The sequence below is a fragment of the Peromyscus leucopus genome, chromosome 11, assembly GCF_004664715.2.
Source record: "Peromyscus leucopus breed LL Stock chromosome 11, UCI_PerLeu_2.1, whole genome shotgun sequence".
NCBI classification, from domain to species: Eukaryota; Metazoa; Chordata; class Mammalia; order Rodentia; family Cricetidae; genus Peromyscus; species Peromyscus leucopus.
The window spans coordinates 235,557-258,963 of NC_051072.1; the positions used below are offsets into that span (position 1 = coordinate 235,557).

At 40.0% G+C, this 23,407-nt stretch overlaps 1 protein-coding gene across 1 annotated transcript; it reads right to left on the reverse strand.

The window, feature by feature from the left end:
• Nucleotides 1-1,344: 1,344 nt before the first annotated feature.
• LOC114685546 (zinc finger protein 58-like) lies at nt 1,345-19,877 on the reverse strand. Its single transcript, XM_037209367.1, is given in 5 exon segments — nt 1,345-1,886; nt 1,888-2,354; nt 11,100-11,195; nt 12,338-12,464; nt 19,757-19,877. Coding segments are annotated over 5 exon segments (1,143 nt in total). The 5' UTR covers nt 19,763-19,877; the 3' UTR covers nt 1,345-1,439.
• Nucleotides 19,878-23,407: the final 3,530 nt, after the last annotated feature.

Below are 23,407 nucleotides of genomic sequence, written 5' to 3' on the forward strand. Positions count from 1 at the left end.
TTCTTTTGTTCTATATATCTTGCTTTCCTGCTGTATCCATTGTTTACTGGAGCTTCCTGACCTCTGGTCCTGGTGTGTCTCTCTCTGCCTTGTTCTCTTCTCCTTTTCCTCCATCCTAGATTTCTCTTGCCATTTTTTCTCTCTGCCTTCAAGCCCTGCCATCCCACTCCTGCCCAGCTATTGGCCATTCAGCTTTTTATTAGACCAATCAGGTGCCTTAGGTAGGCAAGGTGAAACAAATGGACACATGTTTACATGGTTAACAAGGAAGCAGAAACAAATGTAATACGTCTTTATATAGTTAAAGTAATATTCCATAGCATAAACAAATGAAACACATATTTAGTTAGTTAAAATAACATTCCACAACACTGTAGTTTTCAGGTCTTGTTAATTTTCACATATGAACTTTTTTTACTTTCAAAATAATAGGGTTTAAAATTAAAAAGAGAAATGAGAAATGCCAGTTGAGTTTCAGAGTCCCTGCTATACTTAGTCCTGAGATTATATATTGTCAGCAGTCAAGGTAAGGGCACTTTCTTACCCAGTGGCTAATTTTTGCCACAAAGAAAGTAAGCTCCATAAGGAGTTTCTTCTATGCCCATCATCTTCTTTGAAGTAGATTCATGCTGCCAGGAGCAGACATGTCTCTTATCATAAAAAAAGAAGAAAAATTTACGTTATTGAAATACCTTAAATGCCATATTCTGTAGATCTCTGAAGTGTTTGAAGTTTGGATGACTCCACTGGGAAAAACAACAGTAACTATGACACAGCCTAGTCCTCAGATTCCAGGCACCAAATGGACAAAGTTAGGACATGGTAAAGGTTTCATGGAACATTTATAGTTACAAAAGAAAGAGACTCATTAATCAAGGCAAATTTCAAAGATATTGCTTGAACAAACTGATGGGGGTTACAGCAAAGAGATGCTTATAATTTTCTCTGGTGACATTCTTAGCATTTGTGCTCTTGGAAGTTGGATGTTCATGTTAACATTCCAAAATAATTAACTTAATATTCACCACTATGGATTCATTAGAGGTGGGTAAGATCTGAATAGTTAGCAAAGATTTTACCACACTTCACACACTCATGGAGTTTGTAGTCACAATGAACAGTTTGATGTGTTTTAAGGGTTGAAGAAGTAAACTTAAGACAGTTTTAGGATTTCTCTCCTATATGAACTCTCTTGTGTTTCATAAAGCCTGAGTGATACCGAAAGTCTTTGCCACATTCTTCACACTTGTACAGTTTCTCTCCAGTATGAAGTGTTTGATGTTCCTGAAGATCCCTAGAAGAGGAATATCGTTTGCCACATTGTACACATATATAAGGATTGACTTCAGAATGGATAATTTGATGTCCTCTAAGGGAATAAGATGAGTAAAAACATCTGCCACACTCTTCACACTTGTAGGGGTTGTTTTCCCAGTGAATTATTTGATGTCGTCTAAGGGATGATGATAAGGAAAAACATTTACCACACTCTTCACACTTGTATGGTTTCTCTCCAGTATGAACTGTTCGATGTTCCTGAAGATGCCTAGAACAGGAAAACCGTTTGCCACATTGTACACACATATAAGGATTGTCTTCAGAATGGATTTTTTTATGTCCTCTAAGGGATAAAGATGAATAAAAACATCTGCCACACACTTCACACTTGTAGGGATTGTCTTCCCAGTGAATTGTTTGATGTCGTCTAAGGGATGAAGATAAGGAAAAGCACTTACCACACTCCTCACACTTGTATGGTTTCTCTCCAGTGTGGACTGTCTGATGCTGCTTAAGGTGTGCAAAGTAAGAAAATCCTTTGCCACACTCTTCACACTTGTAGGATTTCTCTGCAGTGTGAATTTGTTGATGTACCTGAAGGAATGATGGTTCATAAAAAGCTTTGCCACATTCTTCACACTTGTAGGGTTTCTCTCCAGAATGAATTCGCTGATGCACCTGAAGGAATGATAGCTCATAAAAAGCTTTGCCACATTCTTCACACTTGTAGGGTTTCTTTCCAAAATGAATTCTTTGATGTTGCTTCAGCATTGAAGGATAGTAAAATAATCTGCCACATTCTTCACATTTGTAGGTTTTTTCATCAGTATGATTTTTCTGGTGTATAAAAAGTGATGCTCGAGTATTAAAAGCCTTATGACATTCTATACACATATAGGGTTTTTCTCCAGTATGAAGTCTCTTGTGTATGGAAAGTGTTTTATGAGAACTTAGGCCCTTTCCACATTCTTCACACTTGTAGAGTTTTTCCCTTGTATGAATTCTCTGGTGTTGAATATGCAGTGGGTTACAATCAATGGCTTTGTTGTAAATATTATAATCATTAGGTGTTGTTCCTATAGAGTAAAAGTTGAGACATAAACAAAGGCTAGGAAATATTCTTTATACTTAATGTTTCCTTTTTTAAAAGGAAACATTTACTCATACATATTGAAACATCAGTGAGAAATTACAGTACACTTCAAAACCTATAGGCAGTAAGCATTAATGATAAAATCTTGTAGGTAGAAATAGTCTATACATCTACTAGAATAAAGGCACAACCAAATAGGACCCAGATATATGGCAAATTATTCAAAGTTAAATAGCTAAGATGTCAGTGCATTTCACTAACAGAAATAAACCAATAGAGATGTTCTATGGCCAGACACCCATAAAATTCTAAAGAAACTAAGCCAGAAAAGGAGAAAGATAATTTGACTGTGTGAATTTGTATCATCTAAATACAAAATAATTATCCTTCATGTAGAGTTTTATTTTGGAAGGTACAAAAGATATGCTGCACAAGAAGTAGGTGATACACAAAAATATTGAATTTATAGCTCATATATTCAGTACAATATGTTATGTTTTATTTGGATGAGAAGAAAATATATATCTGAAACATTTTGAGTCATGATAAGAATCTTCAGGATCACCTGTGCATTACACAAATTTTATCGGAGACAGCATATTCGTCAGTGAATAGATGACAAATTTACTTGTCTCCTTTTTTGTTTGTTTTTGCTTTTTCAAGACAAGGTTTCTCTGTACAAACATTGCTGTCCTGGAACTCACTATCTAGACCAGGCTGGCCTCAAACTTAGAGATCCACCTACCTCTGATAGTGGAGGATACCGAAAGGATCCTTATACCTATATATGCCACCCAACTGGTATACGAACTACATGCTAGTTTAAATGGCCATGCCGTCTCCTGTTTTTTAATTTCCCCCTTTCAACAAAGCTATTCCCAGAGCTGAGATGTCAATGTCTGAGTGTGTAAGGCATCCTCAGCAAAGTGGTAGATAATATATGACAGCGACTCTGCCACAGGGACAGTCAGAAGAGTCAGCAGATCTATCAAACACTTCAAATACCTACAGAATATGGCATTTAAAATTTTTTAATACATAAGGTTTTCTTGCCAGAAAAATATGTCTGCCTCGGCAGCACCCATTTACTTCAAGGAAGATGATGGGCATTAAAGAATCTCCATATGGAGTGTGCTTTCTTTATGGCAAAAGCTAGCCATTAGGACAAAGAAGCTGCCCTTGTGGTGATACTTTGTTTGTGCTCTAACCAATAAAGCTTGCCTGGAGATCAGAGGACAAAGCCAGCCACTAGTTAACCATAGAGGCCAGGCCCTGGTGCCACACACCTTTAATCCCAGCACTTGTGAGGAGGAAACAGGAAGTGATAAGGCTGGGTGGAGAGAGTAAGTGATAAGGCTGGGTGGAGAGAGGAAGTGATAAGGCTGGGTGGAGAGAGGAAGTGATAAGGCTGGGTGGAGAGAGGAAGTGATAAGGCAGGCAGAAACGGATGCTTGGTTCCTTTCCAGCAAAGGAGTGGGGAGGTAAGAAGTGGCTGAGCTAGCTCCTTCATCTCTCTGATCTTTCAGCATTTCCATATATATACGTATATATATGTATATATACATATACATACATACATATATATATATATATATACATACACACACACACACACACACACACACACACACACACACATCTCCAGGGAAATTAGTTAAAAGAGAATCTTATCACACATTAAAAAATGGGACACACTATTAGAATAGAGGGAGTTAGGTCTCTGCATGACAATATACCAGACAGTTTGAAAAAGGAACAATTAAATGAGAGGATAATTAAGGTAGATGACATTTACATAATGTCAATTTTAAATATTATCTGATCATTATTGTTTTATCACTAAAAATCTTGGTTAATATGAATGTTAAGTAACATCTGGTGCCCCAACATTTGTGATAGTAATTCATGAAAAAACCCACTTGCCTGTGGCCCTACAGGCCCCTGCTCAAGCCTAGGTGCACACAGCCAGTCTCCACTCCATGTGGGCCAGAGTCCCTAACCAGCTGAATCCAGTCGGAAGGTCTTTCACTTCTTTTCTCCTGATGGGTTGTGGGCTCTCTCTGGATCCGCATCTCGGGCTGATACCATGCTAAATAACTGTCTTGAAACCTGCTTGGGCTTTTATAGTTCTATGCAGATGAGTAAGCCTCACCTCTGGGTCATCACTGTTGGCAAATTTGGTGAGTCAAGATTTCTTAAAGGGAGAAATTAGTTAAAAGAGAATTTTTTAACATTTTTTACAATGGAGGGATATGGTGATATTTTATTTGTATTAAAATGTTATTTGTGCCGGGCGGTGGTGGCGCACGCCTTTAATCCCAGCACTCGGGAGGCAGAGCCAGGCGGATCTCTGTGAGTTCGAGGCCAGCCTGGGCTACCAAGTGAGCTCCAGGAAAGGCGCAAAGCTACGCAGAGAAACCCTGTCTCGAAAAACCAAAAAAAAAAAAAAAAAAAAAAAAAAAAATGTTATTTGTATGTTAATAAATAAAGTTCCCCGGGGGTCAGAGCTATTAGCAAGCCACAGGAAAGCAGGGCAGTGGTGGCATACGCTTGTAATCCCAGCACTTGGTAGGCAGAGCTAGGTAAGTCTCTGTGTGTTCAGGGATACAGCTAGTCTTGGATACACATGCCTTTAATCTCAATACCAATCATAGAAAACCTGGAGGTCTATACAGACAGGCCATGATGAGGCAGTCATGTGGTTGGGTTTACAACCAATGAGAAGGCAGAACAGAAACACTATAAAAAGACAAACACACAGGAAGTAGTTCTGGTTCGGAGAGGTAGGACCACCGCAGGAGGAAGGGTAAGATTTTAGCTCTTAGCTCTGACCTCTTGGCTTTCTTCTTTGCATCGGTTCTGTGTTTCTTATTTAATAGGACAGTTGGTTACATCTACAGAGGGAATTTGGTCTCTATTTTATAACACATTACGTGGTCTGAAAATGGAACAATTAAATGAGAGGATAATTAATGCTGTTGGGATTTACATAACATCAATTATGAACATTATTTGTTTGGTCATTTTTGTTTTATCATTAAAAACATTAGTTAATTTGAGTGCCAAGATAAAAGTTTTAGAAAACTTGTTAAAACAAATCATAGAGAAATTCAGACCCAGACAGAAGAATTTAAAGGAGCACCTATCTCAGCATTGAATTATATGGTTACAAAGAAACAGCTGAAGGTTTTCAAACAGCTCACCTTAATCTATCCAGTAACCTTACAGGAACTGCCAAATGCTCAAGGCTGTATAAGCTAACTGGGATACTGTGGAAATGATAGATTTGAGGAGATTTAAAGAAGCTATAGTCTGCCGGGCGGTGGTGGTGGCACGTGCCTTTAATCCCAGTACTAGGGAGGCAGAGGCAGGTGGATCTCTGTGAGTTCGATGCCAGACTGGTCTACAAAGTGAGTTCCAGGAAAGGTGCAAAAACTACACAGAGAAACCCTGTCTTGAAAACGCCCCCCCCCCAAAAAAAAAAAAAGAAAAAGAATCTATAGTCTTATATGGCATGCATTTTCCATTTGTAAAGCAGATGTTAAACTCATGGTCAACTTGTAATAGAATTATCCCTCAAGACTGGAAAGATTTGGTTACAGTTGTCCTAGAGGCTGGTCTGGTGAAAAGAGAAGAATAAGACTATAGAACAATGATGCAGGGCTAGAGATATGGCAATTTCCCAAGATCAACTTCTCTGGTGATTATGCTATACAAAGACAATCTTTATATGATGACCACATGCTAATTCTATGCCACATGGCACCCTTGAATGCTTGGGACAGAATTGAAGAAGTAGGAAAGAAAATTGAGTCATTTACTAAAGTTATACGGACCCCTAAATAAACCTTCATGGATTTTTTTTTACAAAGGCTATATTCAGCAATAAATAGAATGATACCAAATTCAGAAGCTAGATAGATAATAACTGAATGTCTGGCTTTTGAAAATGCTAATGTACAATACAAAATGCTAATTAGGCCATTAAAGGCAAGATCAGCACCCATGGAGGAATGGATCTGAGATACAATTAATATTGATTCTCAAGACCATGATGATACTTGGATAGGAGAGGTGATTTCCAGAGGCCCTCATGGCAATTTCAGTTCAGTCCTTTCCTGCCATCATAGAAGAAGCCCCTTCCAGAGCAATTAAATAACCAAATGTCTATTGTAAAACATCACACCAGTGGGTTGATGGAAGAGCTACAGCAGAGAGAACAAAAAATGTAGGATATAAAATAGGTAATTTGTTCAAAACCTTAGAGGGTGACAAGAATTTAAATAGTCCAAGAGAATTATCAGCTAAAGATGAGAGAGAATTGGCTTTGGTGAAAAAAAATTATAGGATGCACATGTGGATCATTTGGATCCAGAGCTTGATTGCATTCTGTTTATTTTACCCTCTACACATTCTCCTACATGAATTTTAATGCAGAGGGAAGATAATATCTTTGAATGGATATTTTGCCACATAAACAGAACTAAAATAGGAAAATTAAGATTTCATAATAAGCAGGATTAGACCCAGTGGAAATCACCTTTTACAAATAATGAAATTTTCTCTTTAGAGGCAGAACATGAAGACTGGCAAAGAGCTTGCAGTAATTTTTGAGGGAAGATTAACATCAAATATACCAAAAGCAAGAGAATTAAATTTATAAAATGAACTAACTCAATTCTTCCTCACATTGTATGGGGAACATCAATTTCTGGAGGCACTACATTTTATACTGATCCAAACAAATCAGGAAAGGCATGTTATAAATCATAAAATTTAAGTTAAGTATCCCAAATCTCTTATGATTCTGTTCAAAAGTCAGAATGATATGCTATTCTCATCATATTAATGGATTTTACAGAACCCCTTAACATAGTTATAGCCTCTCTGTATGCAAAAAGAGTTTTTTTTTACACATTTAAACTGCTGAATTTATTCCTGATGATTCCGAATTAACTTTGTTACTTATACAATTACAAGAAATAATCAGGAATAGAAATCATCCCTTATATATAACACACATCAAATCCCATATGGGTCTGCCAGGCCCTCTAGCAAAAGGTAAAGATGAAATGGAGCAACTATTGATAGGAAATGTGCTGGAGGCCTCAGAATTTGATAAAAATAAAAACAAAACATTATGTCAATAGCAAGGGTTTGAAAGGAGATTTTTTTATCACTTGACAACAAGCCAAGGAAATTATAAGAAAATGTCCTACTTGTTCTTAATACAACCAAACTCCACTGCCTGCTGGAAGGAACCCAAAGGGTACTCAAAATAATGAAATCTGTCAGATGGAAGTTTCATTTCCTGGAATTTAGTAAATTAAAATATGTATACCACATCATTGATACCTATTCAGGATTTCAATGGGCAACTGCTTTGAGTTTCAAAAAGGCTGATTCTGTAATCACAGATTTGTTAGAAGTTATGGCCATCATGGGTCTACCTGTACAAATTAAGACTGACAATGCTCTAGCATATGTCTCTAGTAAAATGAAACACGTTTTTGCTTATTACAATATAAAGCATAATTCAGAAACACCACACAAACCAACAGGGCAAGTATTTCAGAAAGATGAAATTGAACTCTAAAGGATATGCTAAATAAATATAAAGGGGTAATAAAGACCCCCAGAAATAGATTGCATAATGCTTTATTAACTTTGAATTTTCTACATGCTAAGGAGAAAGGAACAACAGCTACGAAGAGATATTGGGTATCAGAACTTGATAATTATCCCAACTTTTTTCAGCATACCATAAAGATTCCATTACTCTCAGATAGCAGGAAGTATATTTAAGAACATAATACCCATATTCCCAAGAGGTAGGGTTGGTAGTTTTAGGTCATTCAATGGGTTATGTATATTTGTCACCATTTAGAGTGGTTGGTTACAAGTTGTTATCGGTAATGATCAAGAAAAAAGTTGAACAAAGGAGATTCAATTCAGAGATCTTGTTTTGTAAAGAAAAATGGGAATATAGATATGATAGGATAAAAGGGTAGGTTACTCAATCTACTCTGAAAAGAAAAAAGGGGGTATAGATATGATAGGATAAAAAAGTAGATTATTGAGTCTACTTTTAAACAAAAAGAACAACTACTAGTTTTAAATACCTGACATTGGTTCATATTTTTGTATATTGATACAAATTTGAGGTTATATTTGTTAGAACATACTGTACATACATTTCTAATCTTGTTCAAGGTATTGTACTTATGCAACTAATTTAACAATGTAATGCAGATTACTAGTCCTCGAAAGTTATTATTATAAACTATTTAGGATAATAAAGAAATGCAAGGTTATTAGTTAGTCACCTATTACAATCAAATTTGTAGTAGGTTAGGTATGTTTTCAAGCTCAAAGAGAGATATATTTTAGATACACAGGTCATGTTCAAACACTTAATAGATCTATAGAATGTGGCATTAAAGATGTTTTCATAACATAGTTTTTTTTTTTGTTTTTTTGTTTTTGTTTTTTTTAATAACAATGAGGTATGTGTGGTCCTGGCAGCACCAATTTACTTCAAAGAAGATGATGGGCATTGAAAAAAATCTGTATGGAGTTTATTTTCTTTATGGCAAAAGCTAGCCATTGACAAGGAAACTGCTATTACCTCAATTGCTGACAGTATACTGTCCAAACTGGACCAATAGGATACAAAACAGAATGACTACCAAACTTTGCCAAGACAAGGTAGAACAGTTCTTCAAAATTCCCTGCTTCTCAAAAATGTCTGTCCAAATATTCTAGGCTTATATGCCAAAGATGAATGTCTCAGTGTTACAGAAGAACTTTGGGTGACTGTCCAGGCAGCCAGAAGTCCCCGTTGTTAGGTAAAATTTCACCCTTCTGGTGAATGTCTCAGTGTTACAGAAGAACTTTGGGTGACTGTCCAGGCAGCCAGAAGTCCCCGTTGTTAGGTAAAATTTCACCCTTCTGGGGTCTTTGATTGAATTAAAGACTAAATAGACTTGAAGTTTTCCTTAGTTATGATAAAAGATAAATTAGATATAAAAGTTTTTTGACTCACACAGATAAGATAGCTAATAAAATACTTTCTCTAAATTTGCCAAATACAAATGAACTGGTTATTGTAACTGTAATGCTTACTTGACAACTGTTTTTGTTATAGTTTTACTATGTTAAAATTAAATCATTCCTTTTTAATTAGACAAAAAGGAGAAAAGCTGTGGAATAATTCTTCTGCACACTGTGAAGATGTATTGTTTGCAGAATTTTAGGGGCAGAGAGAATGTTGGGAAGGGAAAGGGCAGAGCCAGAGGAGTCATCAGGATACAGAGGAGAAGGAGATAAACATGTGATATGAAGAAATGGTACAGCCATATGGCAGAGAATTAATAAGACGTATGAGTTAATTTAAAATAAAACAGCTAGTCAGTAATAGGCCTGAACTATCAGCTGAGCATTTATAATTAATATTAATTCTTCAAGTGGTTATTTGGGAATTGCTGGTGGGATAGAGCTGATCATGGTCCCAATGAAAAACACCACCTACACTCCTTAGCCTTACTGCCATTACAAATCTAGAAGCCAATAAAAATGTACACTTTAAAGAAGTTTGAGAATCAGCAGGAGACACTGAGAAGGGACCACCAGATCACTTCCTACCATTGGACTCATGCTAATGTTAATTATAATGCTTCCTATCGGGCTGGCCACAGTGGCTACCCTGACTGGATCTGAAACAAAACATTTTACTAGTTCTCATGTATCTGGGAATATCAGGTTTATACATAAAAGATTATAATTTTTCAAACAAGCTGTGACTTGGAATATATCCAAATAACAGTTAGACCTAATATATGACAAATGTGTTAACTTAAAAAAAAAAAAAAAAAAAACTCAAAAAAGCAAGCAGCCTCAGAACACAATGAAAAGCCTAACACTACTAACTGCCTCGGAGGAGAGGCACACAATCACTGTACCAAAACTGGTTTGCTAGGCATCCCTGAGCCAACAATGCAAGGCCCTGTAGCTCATCCTGTCTTCCTCTTCCCGACTAATGGTCAGGCCCTGCTGAATCAACTGTTGGTAAAAGTGTTGAGAAAACCAAACAGCCTCTGTTAAATCAGGGTACCTAATGGCCCAACACAACCCCATTACACAACATGTTCATGTTTTGAATCATCCCTAAGATCATTTTGGAAAGAACTATCCAAAGTGACTACTTTGCATGAGTTTTATCCAACTGCTTCCCTCCTTCAAATTGTTCTAATCAGTAGAACTGAAAGTGTTGAGGTTTCTGTCTCTGCCTGCTTCTCAGCAATGGAATTGTGGGTTTGGCTTAATAAACCCAATCATGCTCACTTTGGTGTAGAGATCTTTCTGGTATGAGTCTATTCTCAACCTCTGCAAATAAATGACTCTCAGTCTGACCAGCACTGAGTTCTCTTTCCCTGAGTTTTACACTATAATGGAGACTCAACAACAACAAAAACAAAACAAAATAAGACAAACAAAAAAACCTTGGAAGTCACTGTAAATAGAAGCACAGCTCTCTGTTGGGGAAATACAAAGCTTAAGAGATTCAAACAACATAAACAACTAAGAGATGTATTTGACAACAAAGACATGAAGGACAGACCCAAAGAATGACTCCCACAGTGTCATGTTCCAGGGTGATGGGAAAGCCTGCCTTTCTGTTGAATATTTGGACCTCAACTCTGCCCCCAAACCCTTCATTCCTACACACCTGGATGCACGTTGGCTGCTGCTTGTCTCTGCACATATGAAGGCTCTTGTCTTTGCTCCAAAAATGTCACTAGGTGTGGCTTTGACACAATAAGACCTGTTTGTAGGAAAAGGGGAGAAGATTGTTTATGTGTTTTGTTTTGTTTTTCTGAGACAGGGTTTCTCTGTGTAGCTTTGTGCCTTTCCTGGAACTCACTCTGTAGCTTAGGTTGGCCTCGAACTCACATAGATCCACCTGCCTCTGCCTCCCTAGTGCTGGGATTAAAGGCATGCACCACCACCACCGAGCTGTTTATGTGTTCTTTTACTTGGAATTAACCTGTCCCTTCTAGTACATGCTTATAGGGAAAGAGATGATGTAATACATGATTGCAGACAATCAGTGCCTTAAATGTTTTCTGACAGGATCACTACACTACATAAAGGAATTTACAACTTCCATATTCTGAGGTTCATTTAAAAGGGAAAAGAACATTAAAACTGAAGTGTGAAACACTTTAACTAATAAGAGTACTCCGTGTGTCACGTCACTGAATTTCTAACAATCCCACTAGAGGGAAGGAAACATAATTCCAACATAGAAAGGTTAAACACAAAAAGAGAACAATAGGGAAATGACTAATTATTGACTATTTTTATTTTTCATACGCATTGGCGTTTTGCCTGCATGTATGTCTGTGTAAGGATGAAGCTTTAATCTAATTAACTTTATCAATAAAAAAAATCAGCAGGCAGATATTGGGGAAAGAACCTGGAAGATCAGAGAAGCAGGGGAGCAGCCACCACTGACTTGCTGTCTCTTCCATTCCTCCATCCGAAAGGGCCGAGATCCTGTCTCAGCCCCGCCTTACCACTTCCTGTCCCTCTCTACAGTCCTCCAAACCTCTATGGTCAGACAGTGGCTAGCTCTGCCCTCTGACTAAAGCAAGCTGTATTTGTCAGAACACAAAAAAATATCACACAGCATGAGGGCGACAGGTCTTGGGATCACAGACAGTTGTGAGCTGCATATGGGTGCTGGGAAATGAATCCAGGTCCTCTAGAGAAGCATTCAGTACACTTAACAACTGAGCAATCTCACCAGCCCCAAAATGATTTTTAATACAGCAATCTCATTAATTTTTCTGAAAACGAAGGATATAAAAATGGCTTTTGAAATGCTCCCATGAGATACCGTACAAAGTGAGGAAGCTACATGTTGATGGTGAAATAAGAATTTGCTATAGATAAGATACTCACCAAGAAAAACAAGGTTGCTGTAATTCTCCAACATCACATCCCTGTACAAATTCCACTGATCAGGCTCCAGGCATTCCCTTTCTTCTGGAGAGAAATCAATGGCCACATCCCAAAAAGACAGCATTTCCTGAAATAAAGATCAATGAATGATACCACACTTTAGTTTAATTAAAACTATTAATATAAATACCAAGATGCATTGGGCTGGAGAGTTCTCCTGTCAACTTGACACTAGCTAGGGTCATTTGAGAACAGAGAAACATAATAGAGACAATGCCTACCTGAGACTTCCTGTAGCTAATCCTAGGTGGTATTTTACTAATTACTGATTGAAATGACATAGCACAGCCCGTTATGGGTAGTACTTGTCCTGGGCAGGCAGTTCTATGTGGTGTAGGAAAGCAGGCTGGGCAAGTCAGTAAAGAATGTTCTTCTGTGGTCTCTGCTCTAATTCTTGCCTCAGGATCCTGCCTTGACTTCCCTCAGTGATAGACTGTAAACTGCAGTTGTAGCTAAAATAAACCCTTTCTTCTCCAAGATGTCTTTCATCATGGTCTTGATCACAGCAATAAAAACCCTAACACAGGCATTATGTGCCTGTGGACAGAAATCTAAATTTTTCACAGGAGGAAAGAGAGCTGGAAATGTTTCTTACATAGGTGAGTAATATTCTTCATACTCTCTGAAATGGTCACATGATCTCAAACTGGACCCATCTTCAAGGAAAGACAATGTAAGAGATCCTATAAGCCCAGCTGGACATAATCCATTTAAGACAGATGAAATGTAAAAATAAATGCATCCAAAAACATGAATTTAGTGCCTTATGCTACTATACACCACACATACACACATTTCTCACAGGAGGAAGTCATGGTGGGGGAGAAGAAATTTCTCAACAGTTAATAAGCACAGTCATGAATGTAAAGTGAAATGAAAATACAGAGTCTGATGCAGCAGCTCGGGCTGTCATCTGGGTTTCAGGATTTCTACAGATTCACTGATGATGCAAATGATGGTGACAAGGGACATGAGAAGGAGCAGGCAGGGGCAGAACTCACAGACTGAATGTCATTTAAGTATCTGATCATGTGAGAAAACAGGCAAGTACAGGACTAACAACTGTTGAGATTTAACATAGAATACACATCACTGGATCTTTTTGCCATTTTCCCTTACTGTCTTTTCTCTGACAGGTATTAACTGATATGTTTGTGATATTCTTTTTTTTTTTTTTTTTTTTTTTTTTTGGTTTTTCGAGACAGGGTTTCTCTGTGTAGCTTTGAGCCTTTCCTGGAACTCACTTGGTAGCCCAGGCTGGCCTCGAACTCACAGAGATCCGCCTGCCTCTGCCTCCCGAGTGCTGGGATTAAAGGCGTGCACCACCACCGCCCGGCTGTTTGTGATATTCTTAGAGAATGTTTTGCACATATGAAATCTGTGCATCACTGTGATGAAGCTGAGCAATATAATTGCTGAAGCTATTTTTGTATATCAAATGTTTCTAACTTTAGAAGTTATGTTTTTCATATTTTATTGAGTAAAGTCCAAGAATGACCTATGGGAATAGTCACACATTATTTCTCCTTTTTATCAATACACAAAATATTAGTATTTTATGTAATATTGAGGTATTTTTTAATAACTTCATGGTTAACCTTTGGATCCTCTTTATCAGTTATGATATAGTCACCTCTTCAAACACTATCTTCCAGGCATCTGAAATGCACCCTACATAATGCTTACAGACACCCAGCATTCCGGACAACAGTACTGGGGGCTTCTCCCTCCTTTCACACTGTCCCAGAGCATTCATTGCTCAGAAAGTGTACCTGACGTTTTTCTTTGGGATACAAACCAGCTCCCAAATAATGACATGGAGACTTCTTATTAATTATGAAAGCTTAGCCTTTAGTTTATGCTTGTCCCACTAGCTTTTATAACTTAACTTAATCTGTTTCTATTCATCAGTTTTGCCTTGTTGCTTTTACTTTTCTTTCATTGTTTATGTCCTGCTTTCCTGCTTCCTTCATGTCTGTCTGTCTGGCCCTTGGCATCTCCCTCTGTTTCTGTCTCCCAGATTCCTCCTCTTGCTTTTTTTGCACTGAATTTCCACCTGTACCTCCTGGCTAGTTATGGGACATTTAGCTTTTTATTAGATGAATCAGGTGCTTTAGGCAGGCAAGGTAAACAAATGCAATACATCTTTACATAGTCAAACAAATATTCCATAAACAAATGCAAAACATTTTACATAGTTAAACTTATTTTCCACAACAAGGAAGTCCCAAATGTTGGCTTCCTGATATCACTGGTCAAGGGAAAATACCGATATATCTCCAACTTCTGTTACCTATGATTCTTTATTTTTAACATATCTCTTTTTTACATAAGTCTCAATTCATTACATTTAACATTCTGAGGAGATCATGTGTTGTTTACCTTTACTGCCTAAAATAACTTACAGTTTCACCAATATTGTCACAAGTGGCAAGAGTATAATTTTTCTCGAAAAAATTAAGTTAAAATATAAGTATGTCATTTCCCCTCTATCTCATCATTGCAACTCCTCTTATGTCCCCCTACAGTCCATCTCAAACACATAGTGTATACTTCTGTAATTATTATTGTTACACACAAATAGCACATAAATATACATATATGTAAAGATATAGATAACTATATAAATATGAATGGCTGAGTCTGTTCAGTGTTGCCTGTCTGTATGTTTTGAGGACTGACCACTTGTTACTGGATGAACAGTGAGCGCTCTCATCCTGGGAAGACTAATTCTCCCTCTCTTTGCAGTTCTCAGGTGCCTACACTTAGATGCTTACCCAGCAGACTGCCCCCTGCAGGAGATCTTGTGCCACTGTCATTGATCAGTCCTTGTTCAGGCAGCCATGTTGTTGGGGTATCATGAATGCAGCTTCCCTTCACTTTCTAGAAGGCACAACCTCATAGCAGACTTCCTGGACCCCTGGCACTCATAATCAATATGCCCCCTGTGCAGAGATATTCCCTAAGCCTCATGTGCAGGAATTGTGGTGCAGGGTATCTTTTGGGTCACAGCACCTCAGACAATAGTCCTGTGTACTTTGTAAGTTTTAGTTTTCTGGAATGTTCTCTGTGCTGCAGAAAGAAGCGCCTTTGATGAGCAGTGACAACTACACTCAGTGTAGGTCAAAGGAGAAGTACTTGGAGTGCAGTTAGGGATTATGAGGGTTTAGTGGCATTAGTATGTTCTCCTCCATGATTTAAGACCTAACAAGTCATCAGAGGCAGCTCCAAGCATTCTGTAGGTCTCCTGTTCCCTTTAAGTCCCTTTGACAGCTGCCGCTAAGGCCAGGATGTGAGAGGCACTTTGACACTTTTAGAGATATGCCATATGGGTCATTGTTGTGGTTCATGGTCGCAACAGCTAAGCAGGACTATTTGTTGCTTCTCTCCCTTGGAGCTTTCAAAGCATCTTCCAGCACTGAGCAAACTCGTCCTTAGACAGGAGACCTTCAGGTCACATCCAGCTCCAATCCCCTCACTCTTGTGTCTGTAGGGCATGGTACAAGAATTTGGGACAAATGAAACATATCCTCCATGAAGAACGACTACATAGAGAAATGTCTTTAAATAAAGTGCAGACTTGAGCAGCAATGAGGAGGCCTGCAGATATTCGAGAAATGGCAGAATTGAGCAATTTGGTGAATAAAATACCCACTAACTTCCCAAGGGAAAAGAAGTTGAATCATTTTGGAATCTTCTTCGTAGCTAGTATAGAATGTTACCACCGTTAGAAGTAAGCAAGAGAAAATCAGATCCCACTCTGTTTTAACTAGGGCACTGGTTCTCAACATGTGGGTCATGACCTCTTTGGCAAACCATCATTGCCAAAAGTATTTACATTACAGTAAATAACCTTTGCAAACTTGCAGTTATGAAGCAGCAGGGGAAATAAGTTTAGGTTGGGGTCACCACAGTATGAGGAGCTGCACTAAAGGTCCCAGCATTAGGAAAGGGGAGACGGCAGAACTAGGGGGTCACCAAGAAGAGGGAAAAATGACCACAGTGGAGGAGGGCCAGAGCCCAGAGAAGATGAAGATGGAATCTTGAACCCCTGAGAGAACTTGAGGAGCCCCCAAAGCAGAGTCAGCGGTAAGGATCACTCCCCACATCGTCCAGCACAGCATAGCACCATTCTACATGGGGAAGTGTCTGCTGTCCTGGGCCAGTCTCCGGTGAGAAGCTGTGGGTGGAGGGCAGTGAGCCTGTGAACTGGATATCATTTAGTAAAGATTTTACCCAATAAAATTAACAGTAAACTTTTCAAGGGCCTTTGATACTGGCAAAGTTCACTTTAAATGGAGAAAAAAATGCAAATTATGTCTGCATAATTGCCACTAATTAGAAATTGTTACACATTCTTCCCATAATTAGGAGGTAGATATAGAACTCCACTTGAATGGTGGCTGGTTCTAGAAGCGAGCCTAGGACAACAAAATGGACAGGGTAGATGTAATAAGAACTCCTGATCTTCTGACGGTGTCCCTTAGAAATATCTTTTCAGAGAGTCACACAAAACTGAAGACTAGCAGGATATTGGTGGGAAGTCAAAATGATATGCAAAGAGAAGACTGGAATTCCAGTCAGAATCTAAAACATAGTGACCCTCCACTGAAAATCGCCGATCCACTGCTTACATCAAGTGCTGCTCTCAATACGTAGCACGCACATCACGAAGAAGCAATGCCGGGATCTTTGTCCCAGGACTTCAACTGTCCCACGAAACAATCACTAATGTTTGCTTCAAATCACCAAGTTATGCAATTTTATGATGCAGAAAGTTGGTTAAACTATGAAAAAATAGAGGAGACAAAATATAGTATTGGCTTTGGCTGGGCAGTGGTGGCTCGGGGCTTTAATCCCAGCACTTGGGAAGTAGAGGCAGTAGAATCTCTGTGAGTTCTAGGTCACCCTGGTCTACAGAGAGAGTTCCAGGACAGGCTTCAACGCTACACACAGAAACCCTGTCCCGAAAAGACCAATAAAAAAAAAAGTATCTGCAATATGTAATTATCATTTTAGTTTCAAAATAAGTATCACATGCTTTGCTCTGTACATTAGATGTCTAGATGTATTTTTGGATTTTACAGTCCATATGTTGTTTCTGAGTCTTCTTAAAGCAACAGTATGTGGAATATATCCAAAAAAGATTTAGGACATGCACTCTCATAGATCTGACTTAAATTCATACAGATGCTGCTAAGAAGAGAACAATGGGATGCAGATTTTGAAAGAGTTGGTCATTGAACCACACACACCTTTCAACTCAAAATATGTTGCTGCATTTGATAGTGACTCTGGGGGACACTAGGACAGGCACAAATATAACCAGAGCTGACAGTGTAATGAAAATCTGGGCTGCTCAAGTTTATTCCTTGGATGTGTTTGACCCCTGTTTAAATCTTATGCAATATCTCTCCATGGACTCTATATAATCATATAGATGGATCAAGAGAAACTGAATGTCCTCACCCAGCACACCTCCCCTCCAGAGTTTTCCAGATATGACATGTCTAACACAGCAGGGTTCATGCATGAACTGTAAACACAAGGAACTCCCTCCCTCACACTGACATTAGAATACAATGAAAGAAGCCTGGGAGGAAAGAGACAGGACTGCTCAACAAGGGGACCTGGACTGGACCTGTGAAGAGCAGGAACCAACATGAGCACTTTGCTTTACTGGTTGGACATGGCAGTGTCCATGTGAAGGACAGGGAGGAAGTGATTTTGTTCTGGCTCACTGTAAGAAGCATCTGCACACAGTGGAACCTCTGGAGTAAGGACAGGGGAAGGCATCCCAGCTGCAGCTGCAGAAAAAAAGACCCAGGAATGTAACCACAGCAGCCACATCAGTCAAGAACTGCAGAATGGAAATGAAGAAATAATGGAGTCTCAGATTGGACATGAAAGGAGCAAACTGGAAGAAACCAGTGAAACCAGAAGAAATCAGCATCAGGTCATGACAGTGATAAACACAGATTAATATCCAAAAAGAATGGATATTCACTGTATATTCAAGCCAGGCAAAGAGGAATTCTTCCTCACAGAGTAAATGAAAACATGTATGTAATCACAAAAATGTAATACCTATAACAAAAGCATGATAATGAAAAAGTTAAAATTACACATTAATGGGCCACAAAAGTTAAGCACAAGGAAGAAACATGAAATGAACAATAGAAGGTATTAATCAGTCCATAAAATACATTCAAGTGTGTTCTGTCACAGACTTGGGTATCCAAGACATACTTGAAATTTGCTGTGAAGCAGGGGAGGACCAGAGGGTCCTGTCTCCCCCTCACAAATGCAGAGATGACAAGGATGTGCAATACAGTAGACTGGAATTTCTTTTCTATCACAGGTCGCTTTACTTTAAATCACATGAATACACACAGTCTGTGAGTTCTTCCTCACCCTGCTGACCTGGCACAAAAGCCTGGCACTGGAACCCAAAGCCATGAGAGTTTTCCACCTGTTTCTAGGGACCTACTATTAGACAAAGTCAATAATTTCAAGGCCAGATGAAGACATGCTGACAAAACCATTTTGGGACAAGCAGACATAAGCACTTTCTTACAATTACTGGGGCCTAAATTAAAGACGGAGGACCTTTCAAAGATTTAAGAAAACCCAGCCCTCAAGGTGAACCTGGGTTCAGCTTCTCTAGTCCCCAATCTGCTTTGCACTGGGTCTTTCCCTCCATATGACTGCAGAATGTGTGTTCTCTCACCCTAGTCAAAGCTTTTCTATAGCAGCTGATTCTGGTAGATCTGTCTGCTGTGTTCCAGAATTTCCCACAGGTGAACTGTTGGGGCTTAGGTTTTTCCTCTCTTAATTCTTTAACTGGCAGAGAAGATGAACACAATCAAGACCTCAAGACCGTTACACTAGGCCGGCTACAGAGTACAGTAAGGAACAGACCCCGTTTGCTCTACAGATTCTGAGAAATCTGAGAGCGTCCACGTGAGAACGGCTCAGCTAGAGAAGCATGCTTCCCCACCAAAGCTGCTCACTGAGCTCCCAGCTCCACCTCAGGAGCAGGCAGGCAGCTGACCGTCATTAGTCTGCAATCCTGGACTTTGCACTATCATCTACTCCGCGCTACCAGGCAGCTCTCCTGTGCCGGAAGCCCAAGGTGGACTGGCTGCGCGCGGCGTCCCAAGGAAACCATCACTCAAGGCACAGTCCCTATCGCCCTCTCCCCAGACCTGACCTGCAACCTCACGTGTCCCAGCCAGTTCAGCACAACAGCTCCAAGGCAGCTTCTTCCGCCCTCCCACCCAGCCCAGGTCCGCTCACTCCAAGTCGGACCCCCACACCCCGCACAGTGCCTCAGGCTGCGCTGCACCCTGGACCAACCTCCATGTCAGAGACGCAAAAGGAATGCAGAGTAGGGCAGGTCACTCGCCCAACTTTGGGGAAGACTCACGTGTGTGGACTAAACACTAGAAGGGGATTTCCTGGAGGGCTCCCTGTGATGTCACAGTCGCATGGACTACATTTCCCAGAAGTCTGAGCAAAGGAATTCCTGGACTCCTAGTGAGATCATGTTTACTCTTCCTGGATTAATTAGGTTGCCTGAAGAAGACTTGGGAGGAAGAAATTGAGTCTGGCGGACAGCGGTTAGGCCTGAGAAAAGCCAATTGCACCAATGTCTGATTAAAGCAAGATTCATTTTACAGGTGCACCGGGAACTGGTCCGTTGGCTTTCTCTCCCAAAGTCGGTATTTCAAAGAGCAGTCCCTCATTGCCTTCTGGGGTCCCTTAATGGGGCAGGGTTAGGGTTAATAGAAAACAGCTATCGAGATAATTGGCAGTTAGGAAAGATGAAATAAAAATAGCTGAACTTCAACAATACATCACATGGGAGGGGATTCATCAAGGTATCTGGACAAACACTTTTGTCATGTGAAAGTGCAATCATTTCACAGGTTTTTGTTTGTTTGTTTGTTTGTTTTGTTTGTTTTTTGTAATGGAAACAGTGGGCATACATCACGGAGTCACAACTTCAGAATAGGTTGAAACATGTTTTGTAGGGTCATTAGGCTTACAAAACAGAAACTTATTCTTGTAATGTATGGAGACTTAATAAGAGTGTATAAAAATGTGGTTTCTTAACAATAATGTGCCTACTGTTTTGGTTTCAAACAGCCCTGGGGAATCAGTTTGGTGTTCACCTCCCTATCCACAATACTAGATGTGTGTATGTGAGTCAAGACTTTTAACAGAAATATTAGGCTGACAGGTCATTTCTGGTCCGTGTATTCTGATTTTAATCTTACTACAGCATTAAAAAAATCATGTTGACTCAGTTTTACCTTAAAATGATAAAGCAATTCTGTGTGGGATAATCTTTTTGTACCCTGTGAAGATCTGTCTTTGCCAAGGCACCTTCTGATTGGTTTAATAGAGCCGAGTGGCCAATAGCTAGGCAGGAGAGGACAGGCAGGATTCATGGGATGGAGCAGAAGAGATGAATCCAGCTGCAGGGAGACACCAGCTCCTGGAGGACCAAGACAGGCACACAGAATGGTGGAGACATTTAAAGAAAAGCCATGGGGCAAAATGGAGATTAATGAAGGCAGGTTAAATTAAGTTATAAGAGCTAGCTGGGGAGAAGCCTAAGCTAAAGGCCAAGCATTCATGATTACTAAGAAGTCTCCCTGAACCTGTTCCTCATGCTGGATTACCTTGCCCAGCATTTATGCAGGAGGAGGAGCTCAGTCCTCCCTCATCTTGATGTGTCATGCTTTGTTCAAGCACATGGGAGGCCTGCCCCTTTCTGAATGGAGACAGGAGGAGAGGATGAGGAGGGGGGTAGATGTAAGTGTGTGTGGGAGGGGGTAGGAGGAGAGGGGTAGGGTAAACTGTAATTGGTATGTAAAATAAATGAAAAAAAAGTTAATAAAATAAAAGGAAAAGAACTCTCCCTGTCGTTATTTGCAGCCTGGCAGTTCAGACACGTAAGTAAAACTTGCACAATACACTAACAAGGGAATGAAAAGTATCTGTAAAGCAGATTTTGAAACCACCCTTGGTTTGAGGCTCTGGTGTGTGGATTCACAAATGTCCACTGAATGAAGACTCAGAAGTGCCTTAAGAATGAATGTAGCTGGGCCGGACGGTGGTGGTGCACGCCTGTAATCCCAGCACTTGGGAGGCAGAGGCAGGATCTCTGTGAGTTCAAGGCCAGCCTGGTCTACAGACGTAGTCCAGGATAGGCTCCAAAGCTACAGAGAAACCCCGTCTTGAAAAAGCCAAAAAAAAAATAACAATAAGAAGAATGAATGTAGCCTTTCCTGGTATTGAGAAACGCTGATAGCAAAAATCCATGAGAGTATACAGCAATGACACCTGGAGTTCAGAAGGTCAAACTATCGGAACTAAGGGTTCTGTTAGAGGAAACCGTCACACAAGGCGCTATGGAATTACTGCCTTTTGAATGAACTGGCTATTTCTTGTAAACTTCTTGTGCAATAACAGCTATGATTCTCCCCATTTACCGTGCATTTCCATGTTACTGTTATGCCCAGATTGTGACCCCCCAAAGAGACCACCGAAGACCTTGGATGTCCAGAATGCAACAGCAAGGTTTATTCTGTAGATACAAGTCTAGACAGGGAACTCATTCCTACACCCAATAGAGTGAGGCAGGGAGGAGTTGCTCTTTCTTTGTGTGTCTAGCTTTTTAAAGGTAAAAACCACAAGCCCTTCAGGGGAGTTAGGGGTGGGGTTTGCACGGGTGCAACTCAGATTGGTTTACTTTTATCTCTGTTCTCTTTTAATTGGGTGAGGGTATGTAACCTTTGAATTGACTGGTTGGGGGTTACAATTATCACTTTGGGGGCAGTCCAGCACAAGTCCCAGGCTTTGTCCTTGAGCTGCCATGGGGGCTGGCTGGCCAAGCATGTACTGACTGTGGAGGCTGGCTCAGTGGTCTAGGCTCTGTCCTGACTCATGCACATATCTCTAAGTTGGTGAGGGGCCCCAGACAGTAAACATCTGGCTGAACTTTTAGCAGTCAGAGTATGTGCAGAAAGGGAGCTACTGCAAGGACTATGTCCTTTGTTCACGGCCCTCCCAGAGACTGCTTGCTCAGTCTCAGGAAACTGAAATTGAGGCCTGATCTCTGAGAGAAGACTGAGCAGCCTGTTATGGCGCCTGCTCGGTCCTTTCAGTTACGTGTATGTGTAATCTCACCATTGCATCTCTGTAGCAGGAATCTTTGAGGTCTTATTAATAAAAATCAAACCTGAAGCCAGGTATTGGGGTGAATGCTGGAAGAACAGACAAGCAGTACAAACCACAGCCACCTCACCTCGCCAATTCCTCAGCTGATTCTGTTTCCTCAGACTGGAAGCCTCTGAGTCCTCATCCAGAATGGATCTCAGCTGAACTGCTGCTCAAAAACCTAAAAGCTTAACCAGCTCTAGTCCCTGGTCCTCACGCCTTATATACCTTTCTGCTTTCTGCCATCACTTCCTGGAATTAAAGGCTCACTTCCTGGGATTAAAGGCATGTGTCACCATGCCTGGCTGTTTCCAGTGTGGCTTTAAACTCACAGAGACCTGCATGGATCTCTGCCTCCCAAGTGATAGAATTAAAGGCTTGTGTACCACCATTTTCTGGCCTCTATATCTAGTGGCTGTTCTGTTTTCTGACCCCAGATAAGTTTATTAGGATGCCCAATGTTTTGGAGAACACAATATCGCCACACATCTTGATCTTGGGCACAACTTTCCCTATACATTTGGGGTAATTAGATAACTGCCCCCAGCTGTGTTTATTTTTCATTAACATATATCTGGCCAGGGCCATTCTCCAGACAGAAGTATTTCAGCAAAGATACCTTTTTCCAAGGACAAAACTGCACACAGGTAAACATTAGTTCATCTCACTCACAGATAGAGAAAAGAATCACTAACAATTAAATCCTCAATCCCTTACCTTCACCCTGGGTTATTTACACAACACCCTAATTTAAGAGATTTACTGCTCACATTCCTGGAA